General features: G+C 44.3%; 1 protein-coding gene across 1 annotated transcript; it reads right to left on the reverse strand.

Annotated features, from left to right (window-relative positions):
* Positions 1 to 1,166: 1,166 nt before the first annotated feature.
* LOC140694097 (uncharacterized) lies at positions 1,167 to 8,189 on the reverse strand. Its single transcript, XM_072957540.1, has 6 exons — positions 8,117 to 8,189; positions 6,950 to 7,062; positions 6,173 to 6,741; positions 2,818 to 2,890; positions 1,650 to 1,720; positions 1,167 to 1,441 (listed from the first exon to the last, which is right to left on the reverse strand). The coding sequence occupies exons 2-5, from the start codon at positions 6,967 to 6,969 to the stop codon at positions 1,714 to 1,716; spliced, it is 669 nt and encodes a 222-aa protein (XP_072813641.1). The 5' UTR covers positions 6,970 to 7,062; positions 8,117 to 8,189; the 3' UTR covers positions 1,167 to 1,441; positions 1,650 to 1,713.
* Positions 8,190 to 10,677: the final 2,488 nt, after the last annotated feature.

Here is a 10,677-nt window from a genome sequence, read left to right on the forward strand (position 1 = left end):
GACTCTGTGTTTGAAGCGAAAGGAGAGATGCATAGCCTGACGTGTTTGCAAAACAAGCAAGAAGCAGTCCAACAAAGAATCAAACCAACAAACAAGCACCAAAAGGGTACGGTTGGCTGACATATACCAAGGGGACCATGATTATTCAAAAGAAAATACTCAAGGTGATGTCAAGGATCATTCAGCACGCATCGACCCAGTATCGCGGCTTGCATGTACTCAGCAAACTTGTATTCGAAAATCAGAGGCGTGCATTCATATTCGTAAATATTGATTCATAAGAGCATATCGTGACCTAACCCAAATGCCGATTTGGAATCAAATGGATTCCTAGTCCGTGATGGAGATTTTTATGTCTTCCAACAGGATGAAGAAATGCCATATTATACGCTACGTAGAGAAGAAATGTAAGAAGCCTATAACAAATGCAAATAGCTCTGCCAAAGTGAACTAAGAGCAAAAGAGACAGACAGTAAAGTGCACATTGGGGTTGGTTTCATTACTTGGAATTTCAGCAACCATGAAACAATTGGATCCATGTCCTGAGAGTGCGGGTGTTTCAGCAGAAATCAGGCGACGCTTATGTATTCCAGGTGTACGGATATTATATTAACATAAGTCTCCTTTAGTGGGTCTCTGTGTACTGTGAACTGTTAGAAAGTTTAAAGACATGAGAAACCATCAACTGAAAAGGGACACACTTCCCTCCATTGTTACAGTGCAGACAGATCTGAACAAAAGGAAAGAGGGAAGAAGAAAGGCCCATGGGACACTAGTGGGTAGAATCACATTTACCTTAGGAACCTCTCTTCGGATGCAGCCCCTCCCCCAACACTGACTAGATGCAGCAGCCATTGGGGATGGCAGTTACCCGTTGGATTCCAGGTGGAATGTTGGTGTGTTCCACGAGGCTTGTTGTGGCTGTTGGATCCTAGGAAACCGGGCCGAGTTCTGTGGGTGGATCAGTGTGATGGAGGGCCTGCAGGCCTCTTTGGAGCTTGGCTTAGGTGTTTGTTCCGGGAAGCTGTGTAAGTTCGAGATACTGCTGCTGCCCAAAATCCTGAGTTCACAGGTCAGTTTCCAGAACCTGAAAGGGCAGACAGTGGAAGATCTGCCTGTCATCAGCTTACTGGTGAGGCTCCGAGGTACTTTCAGACTTGCCCAGTCCTGGTGAAGTCGACTTTAGGGGAGACACGTAGAGAAGCTGGCCGAAAACCTGGCTGCACGGATTGAGGAGAGATGCGAACACATGGATGAGAGATGTTCTGCTACAATGGGGAATACTGGCGTGGAGACAGCTGTAGAGGATACCAGGCTCAAAAGACATTCAGGAGAAATATTGAACCTCGCTGATACTGGCAAAAACATACTGAGTGCCAACGTGGACTTGAGGAAGTTCCTCAATTCTCTTCTCCAAGAACGGGTCCAAGGTGTCTGACATCTGCAAGACAAGAGATGGCAGAGATGAACAAAACGCTCCTGTTCTTGGAAGAGGTCGTGAGATTCCACACGTCCCAAGGGGCCTTCCCAAGCCATTCAGACCAAAATTCACCAAGCCCAGGTAAGCCTTTTCCCAGGTTTGGGCCTAGCTAGCAAGCATATGCCCTTCCCTCCCCACCACTTAGGCATCCATTTTGAAGGATCAGTACCTGAGCTGCATTGAAGCCATTACGAGAAGAGCAAGCACCTCCATGAATCAGAGTTCCTCCAGCTTCACACTCTGTGAACAACAGTGAAATCTTTAAAGGTCAAATAGTCTCGGCTGAAATAGATAGGAATTGAATAATTAGCTCACACCTAAAAATGATGTCCTTCCGCTAGATTCAGCAAATGTTGTGTTTATGTCTTCCCTGGTTTGAAGGGATTGTGGTAAGTGAGGGGAATATTTGACTGAACTTGAATCTGTATAATACCTCAGTTTTTCAAGACAGTATAGGTAAATAGCACAAGTCAGAAAGTGAACTGTACTGTAAAAGTCGCCAATGACATTAAAGGCACAGCTTATGTGGATCGTTTTTCACTTGAGTCAAGCTCCCGGGGTCATTATATCATGGCGGTGCAGACTTGGTTGGGTTAAAAGGCTTTACCCAACATGATCGGATGATTAAGATTTCTCATCACTGATAAAAGAACACCTTGTTCTCCATAGACTATCATAACTGCAGCAGGGTTCTCCTAGCTATAATGCCTCTAGGTGCTTTTGGATTCAAACCTAAATGTACATATTTGGTTTCTTTCCTCTTGTATTTTCCTAGAGAGCGATGTTACCCCTTGAAATGCCAACATTGGCCAGTAGGTGTCATTGGGAGTAAATTGCACCACATGCACAAGGTTAACCAACGTTGGGGGTTATTTCATGTTTCCAATAGTTATTTCATGGTTCCTGTTGTTTTCGGAGGTTTCAACCGTAAAGAACTGACATGACCCCTTTAACAGTTTGGACTGCTAGTTTGCATTCTATCTGTCTAGGTTTTCCGTAGAGCTGACAAAATGTTACCAAAATTGACAAGTCTGGCTTCCAGGTCGATTTAGTGTGTTTCAAAAATAACTTCATTTTCGTATAACTCCCAAAATATGTAAATGAATTCTGTTAAACTTCTTTAAGCCTGCAAATTAGATATCAACACAATGTCAAAACAGGTGTCTTCGGACAATCCCTCCCACCACGGCTGTAGAGAAACAAAGAGCTAAGCAAATATCACATTTCTGTGAAATGTATCTGGATAGTGTTGATTCATTTATGCCCAGTTGGCAGAGAAGAAGTGCAACCTGCACTCACTCGCGCCCATGTACAGAGCAATGGAATCATCCACTCACCCAGCCCTTGGCACAGGACACTTGCCGAAGAGAGGTCTGTTACTTCCAAAGACAGGATGAGGCCTCAGGACACCTGGAAGCAGGAGAAGGCAAAGCAGGGAATGGAAACCAGTGCAGGGTCTGACCCCTGGTGATGGAGCAACAAGTGTGAAACTCTGTTTAACTTGGACGGACACTCTCAAGCGGACAGGAGACATGGGATTGAAGGTGATGTGCTGTGATTTACAAGAGTGCATAGCAGATGCTTGGCTGACAGAACTCAAAGAATCCAGCGTAAAATATCCCCACAGTTGATTCTGAGACCAAGATCCGATTTGCGAAATTTGAGGTAGCAGAGGCAACGGTCAGTGAGGGATAGGGCTACGGATGATGGCACATGCTGAGTCTCAGGGATCTGGAGTGCGATGTGGGATGTGGTGGGTCGAATCAAGAGAGCAAAGCGAACTGTATACCAATGATAAATTAACCACACTGGCCGGGCGTTTGATATTACCGATATGTCCCATGGCCACACTCAGTGCATCTGCAGGACCAGGGACCAATTGGGCATTTTGCCAATAGAGCACGTGTGGGGATGAGTCAGAGATATCGTGCATCTGGCCTGAGGTGTCCAGGGGGCCTTGGGTTTGAAATCAGAATAAAAAGCCTTAGGATCTGCTACATTCATAACCTGGGCTGGGATTATGGTTTGGTGTGAGGCAAAGTATGCGCAACAGCTCTGTGTATGCCTTCGTGCACCTGTGCTACAAGGATGAGAGGACAAGGGAGATTGGTCTAAGACCACATTGTGAGAAGAGGAAGAATATACTTCTGCACAATCTCCCAAAAGCTGATGCCACATTTTGGATGGCACCAGCACGGTATGGCACAGAGGACACCACGTTAGGTCTGCGGGATCATTCCATGAGGCCCTGATGTTTGACATCCATAGATATGCTTCCACTGTTGTTTCTGTTGACAGAGAAGCTCTGGGAAGAACTGCTTTCATTGGAACATTCCCGTGGCACTAAAAAGCACAAGCGCACTCTCAGTTTGCAGTTTTGGGAACACTCTAAAACGACATAGAGCAGAATGCAGAGCTGAGAACCTTTAGAAGCCTCATTTCCACAAGAGGTTATGTCCTGCGCACTTTCAGAATTGTGAGATAAGCATAATCAAAGGAAGTTATGCTAATCGAAATAGTATGTGTTGTTCATCACAACTAATGCAACACCAGCAATTGGAGATATAGCAGACAACACAAACAGGAACAGGATATGGCATCAATGCCTAGGAGAATTTGTCCTCACAGAAATCCCATGGAATTGCGTAGAGCCAAGAGTCTAAAACTTTCACTTAACAAAGCCCTTGAAGTCTACATTAGATACCTGATATTACCTGACCTGTAGAGATGAAGAAGTACAGTAAAAGAAACAGGAAGTACCATTTTCAGTTCGAAAGATATTGAAGGCCCAAAAGATAAGCTTTCAAACAACTAGACTGCAAAACGCTATCCAGACCAAGTGTTGAAAATGGAGGTCAGGAAAACCCTGAAGAACAACAATGTCTCAGAATAACAAAAGGCAGAATACCAGAAAAGGGGAAGAGAAAGTCTAAAGACGAGCCAAAAAATATCAGAATACTCTATGGATCTGAAAATATCAGGGCTAAAATTCAGTCCTTAGCAGACTAGATAATGCAGAGGGACGCGTGAATGACTGTGAAGACAGGGGAACAGAAATCCCTCGGTCAGAAGCGGACATAGGAAAGCAAGTGCAAACCAATGAAAACATTGCTGCTGAAACCTGGGTTAAGACAGGGCATGAAAGACTAGAATTCATAAGAGTCCCAGATGGAAAAGCAAGAGTTAAAGAAACAAAAAATGTCTGAAAATTTATCTGTAGAAAAATCAGACTGAAACTTGCTGAAAGCCAAGAAGAATCATCTATGCGAATTCAGGAATTACACAGCATCCATAGGAGGTGGAATCCAAGTAGACCTACAAGCAGCTGTATGATTCCAATCAACAAAGTTCACGAATATCCCAGTGATTTAAATGCACCTGGAGGAAACAACATAGTCACAAGGGAACCTGCAGAGGGGTTTCAGCTGATATCTCGGCAGCAATATTGCAGGACAGAGAGGAGTGCCAGGACCCAGACCATATCCTGAATAGCCAAATGCTGCCACATAGGGTAGCCTATGCCCCATGACCTCCACTTCTAATAATGGCAGAGCTAGAGAATTCCACAGACAGACAAATCTTAAAAGAATTCAGCAGTTCAAAACTTCTTCTAAAACGAAGTTTGAGAATACTCCCCTGAATAGAAAAGCAGCAAGATGAAATGGAAAGTAGAAAACTATTATTGGAAATGCAAGAAGAGCATGAGTGGCAAAGAAGAAACAAGAAGAAGGCAAGGAGGATATCAAAACCCAAAAGGTGGGAGAGGGAAGCAGGAAAACATAGGTGATTGGAAACATTCTCTTAAGTGAATCAGCTTATTTGACTCTGTGTTTGAAACGAAAGGAGAGATGCATGGCCTGACGTGTTTGCAAAACAAACAAGAAGCAGACCAACAAAGAATCAAAACAACAAACAAGCACCAAAAGGGTACGGTTGGCTGACATATACCAAGGGGACCATGATTATTCAAAAGAAAATACTCAAGGTGATGTCAAGGATCATTCAGCACGCATCGACCCAGTATCGCGGCTTGCATGTACTCAGCAAACTTGTATTTGGAAATCAGAGGCGTGCATTCATATTCGTAAATATTGATTCATAAGAGCATATCGTGACCTAACCCAAATGCCAATTTGGAATCAAATGGATTCCTAGTCCGTGATGGAGACTTGTATGTCTTCCAACAGGATGAAGGAATGCCATATTCTACGCTACGTAGAGAAGAAATGTAAGAAGCCTATAACAAATGCAAGTAGCTCTGCCAAAGTGTACTAAGAGCAAAAGAGACAGACAGTAAAATGCACATTGGGGTTGGTTTCATTTCTTGGAATTTCAGCCCCCATGAAACAAATGGATCCATGTCCTGAGAGTGCGGGTGTTTCAGCAGAAATCAGGCGACGCTTATGTATTCCAGGTGTACGGATATTATAGGAACATAAGTCTCCTTTAGTGGGTCTCTGTGTACTGTGAACTGTTAGAAAGTTTAAAGACGTGTGAAACCATCAACTGAAAATGGACACACTTCCCTCCATTGTTACAGTTCAGACAGATCTGAACAAAAGGAAAGAGGGAAGAAGAAAGGCCCATGGGACACTAGTGTTTAGAATCACATTTACCTTATGAACCTCTCTTCGGATGCAGCCCCTCCCCCAACATTGACCAGATGCAGCAGCCATTGGGGATGGCAGTTACCCGTTGGTTTCCAGGTGGAATGTTGGTGTGTACCGCGAGGCTTGTTGTTGCTGTTGGATCCTTGGTAACCGGGCAGAGTTCTGTGGGTGGTCAGTGTGATGGAGTGGCTGCCGCCCTCTGTGGAGCTTGGCTTAGGTGTTTGTTCCGGGAAGCTGTGTAAGTTCGAGATACTGATGCTGCCCAAAAACCTGAGTTCACAGGTCAGATTCCAGAACCTGAAAGGGCAGACAGTGGAAGATCTGCCTATCATCAGCTTACTGGTGAGGCTCCGAGATACTTTCAGACTTGCCCAGTCCTGGTGAAGTCGACTATATGGGAGACACGTAGAGAAGCTGGCCGAAAACCTGGCTGCACGGATTGAGGAGAGATGCGAACACATGGATGAGAGATGTTCTGCTACAATGGAGAATACAGGCGTGGAGACAGCTGTAGAGGATACCAGGCTCAAAAGACATTCATGAGAAATATTGAACCTCGCTGATACTGGCAGAAACATACGGAGTGCCAACGTGGACTTGAGGAAGTTCCTCAATTCTCTTCTCCAAGAACGGGTCCAAGGACTCTGACGTCTGCAAGAGAAGAAATAGCAGAGATGATCGAAACGCTCCTGTTCTTGGAAGAGGTCGTGAGAATCCACACGTCCCAAGGGGCCTTCCCAAGCCATTCAGACCAAAATTCACCAAGCCCAGGTAAGCCTTTTCCCAGGTTTGGGCCTAGCTAGCAATCTCTTGTCCTTCCCTCCGCTCCAATCAGGCATCAATTTTGAAGGATCAGTACCTGATCTGCAATGAAGCCATTACGAGAAGAGCAAGCCCCTCCTTGAATCAGAGTTCCTCCAGCTTCACACTCTGTGAACAACAGTGAACTCCTTAAAGGTCAAATAGTCTCGGCTGAAATAGATAAGAATTGAATACTTAGCTCACACCTAGAAATGGTGGCCTTCTGCTAGATTCAGCAAATGTTGTGTTTATGAATTAACTGTGGTGAAGGGAGTGTGGTAAGTGAGGGGAATCTTTGACTGAACTTGAATCTATATTACGCCTCAGTTTTTCAAGACAGTATAGGTAAATAGTACAAGTCAGAAAGTGAAGTGTACTGTAAAAGTCGCCAATGACATTAAAGACACAGCTTATGTGGATCGTCTTTCACTTCAGTCAAGCCCCCGGGGGCACTATATCATGGGGGTGCAGACTTGGTTGCGTTAAATGGCTTTACACAACATGATCGGAGGATTAAGCGTTCTCATCACTGTAGAAGATCACCTGGGTCTCCATAGACTAGCATAACTGCAGCAGGGTTCTCCTAGCTATAATGCCTCTAGGTGCTTTTGGATTCAAACTTAAATGTATATATTTGGTTTCTTTCCTCTTGTATTTTCCTAGAGAGGGATGTTACCCATTGAAATGCCAACTTTGGCCAGTAGGTGTCATTGGGAGTAAAGGGCACCACATGCACAAGTGTATCCAAGGTTGGGGGTTATTTCATGTTTCCAATAGTTATTTCATGGTTCCTGTTGGTTATGGGGCTTCAACCGTAAAGAGCTGACATGATCCCTTTAACAGTTTGGACTGCTAGTTTGCATTCTATCTGTCTAGGTTTACCGTAGAGCAGACACAATGTTACCAAAATTGACAAGTCTGGCTTCTACGTCTATTGAGTGTGTTTCAAAAAATAACTTCATTTTCGTATAACTCCCAAAACATGTAAATGAATTCTGTTAAGCTTCTTAAAGACTGCAAATGAGATATCAACACAATGTAAAAACAGTTGTCTTCAGAAATTCCCTCCCAGCAAGGCTTTATAGAAACAAAGAGCTAAGCAAATATCACATTTCTGTGAAATGTATCTGGATAGTGTTGATTCATCGATGCCCAGTTGGCAGAGAAGAAGTGCAACCTGCACTCACTCGCGCCCATGTACAGAGCAATGGAAACATCCACTCACCCAGCCCTTGGCACAGGATACTGGCCAAAGAGAGGTCTGCAACTTCCAAAGACAGAATGAGGCCTCAGGACACCTGGAAGCAGGAAAAGGCAAAGCAGGAAATGGGAACCAGTGCAGGGTCTGACCCCTGGTGATGGAGCAACACGGGTGAAACTCTGTTTAAATTGGACGCACACTCTCAAGCTGACAGGAGACATGGGATTGAAGGTGATGTGCTGAGATTTACAAGACTGCACAAAAGATGCTTGGCTGACAGAACTCAAAGAAACCAGCACAAAATATCCCCACAGTTGATTCTGAGACCAAGATGCGTGCTTCCAAATTTGAGGTAGCAGAGGCCACGGTCAGTGAGGGATAGGGCTACGGATGATAGCACATGATGAGTCTCACTGATCTGGAGTGCGTTGTGGGATGTGGTGGGTCGAATCAAGAGAGCAAAATGAAATGATTACCAATGATAACGCAACAACACTGGCCGCACGGTTGAGATTACCGATATGTCCCATGGCCACACCCAGTGCATCTGCAGGACCAGGGACCAATTAGGCATTTTGCCAATAGAGCAGGTGTGGGGCTGAATCAGAGCTATCGTGCATTTGGTCTGAGTGATCCAGGGAGCCTTGGGTTTGAAATCAGAATGAAAAGCCTTAGGATCTGCAACATTCATAACCTGGGCTGGGATTATGGTTTGGTTTGAGGCACAGGATGCGCAACAACTCTGTGGTTGCCTTCGTGCAGCCGTGCCACAAGGATGAGAGGACAAGGAAGAGTGGTCCAAGTCCACAGCGTGAGAAGAGGAAGCATTTCCTTCAGCACTATCTCCCAAATGCGGATGCTATATTTTGGATGGCACCGGCACGGTACGGCACTGAGGACACCAAGGTAGGTCTGCGGGATCATTCCAGCAGACCCTGATTTGTGACATCCATGGATGTGCTTCCACTGGTGTTTCAGTAGACAGAGAAGCTCTGGGAAGAACTGCTTTCATTGGGACATTCCCGTGGCAATAAAAAGCACAAGCGCCCTCTCAGTTTGCTGTTTTGGAAACACTCCAAAATGACATAGAGCAGAATGCAGAGCTGAGAACCTTTAGAAGCCTCATTTCCACAAGAGGAAGTGTCCGGCGCACTTTCACAATTGTGAGATGAGCGTAATCATAATGAAGTAATGTTAATCGAAATAGTATGTGTTGTTCATCACAACAAATGCATCACCAGCAATTGGAGATATACCAGACCACACACACAGGAACAGAATATGGCATCAATGTCTAGGAGAAATTGTCCTCAGAGAAATCCCATGGAATTGCTTAGAGACAAGAGTCTAAAATTTTCACGTAACAAATCCCTAGAATTCTACATTAGATAACTGATATTACCTGACCAGTAGAGATGAAGAAGTACAGTAAAAGAAACAGGAAGAACCATTTTCAGTTCCAAAGATATTGAAGGTCAAAAAGATACGCTTTCAAACAACTAGACAGCAAAACGCTATCCAGACCAAGTGTTGAAATTGGAGGTCAGGAATACACTGAACAACAACAGTGTCTCAGAATCACAAAAGGCAGAATACCAGAAAAGGGGAAAAGAAAGTCTAAAGACGAGCCAAAATATAACAGAAAACTCAATGGATGTGATAATATCAGGGCTAAATTTCACTCCTTAGCAGACTAGATATTGCAGAGGGTCGCGGGAATGACTGTGAAGACAGGGGAACAGAAATCCCTCGGTCAGAAGCGGACATAGGAAAGCAAGTGCAAACCAATGAAAACATTGCTGCTGAAACCTGGGTTAAGACAGGGCATGAAAGACTAGAATTCGTAAGAGTCCCAGATGGAAAAGCAAGAGATAAAGAAACAAAAAATGTCTGAAAAGTTATCTGTAGAAAAATCAGACTCAAACTTGCTGAAAGCCAAGAAAGTATCATCTAAGCGAATTCAGGAATTACACAGCATTCATAGGAGGTGGAATCCAAGTAGACCTACCAGCAGCTGTATGATTCAAATCAACAAAGTTCACGAATATCACAGTGATTTAAAATGCACTGGAGGCAACAACATAGTCACAAGGGAACCTGCAGAGGGGTTTCAGCTGATATCTCAGCAGCAATATTGCAGGACAGGGAGGAGTGCCAGGACACAGACCATATCCTGAATGGCCAAATGCTGCCAACTAGGGTAGACTATGCCCCATGACCACAATTTCTAATAATGGCAGACCTAGAGAATTCCACAGACTGTCAAATCTTAAAAGAATTCAGCAGTTCGAATCTTATCCTACAAGAAAGGTTGAGAATTCTCCCCTGAATAGAAAAGCAGCAAGATGAAATGGAAAGAAGAAAACCATTATTGGAAATGCAAGAAGAGCATGAGTGGCAAAGAATAAACCAGAAGAAGGCAATGAAGACATCAAAACCCTAAAGATGGGAGAGGGAAGCAGGAAATCATAGGTGATTGGAAGCACTATCTTAAGTGAATCAGCTTATATGACTCTCTGTTTGAAGCGAACGGAGAGATGCATGGCCTGACGTGTTTGCAAAACAAACGAGAAGCAGATCAACAA

The sequence above is a fragment of the Vicugna pacos genome, unplaced genomic scaffold, assembly GCF_048564905.1.
Source record: "Vicugna pacos unplaced genomic scaffold, VicPac4 scaffold_20, whole genome shotgun sequence".
Lineage (NCBI taxonomy): Eukaryota > Metazoa > Chordata > Mammalia > Artiodactyla > Camelidae > Vicugna > Vicugna pacos.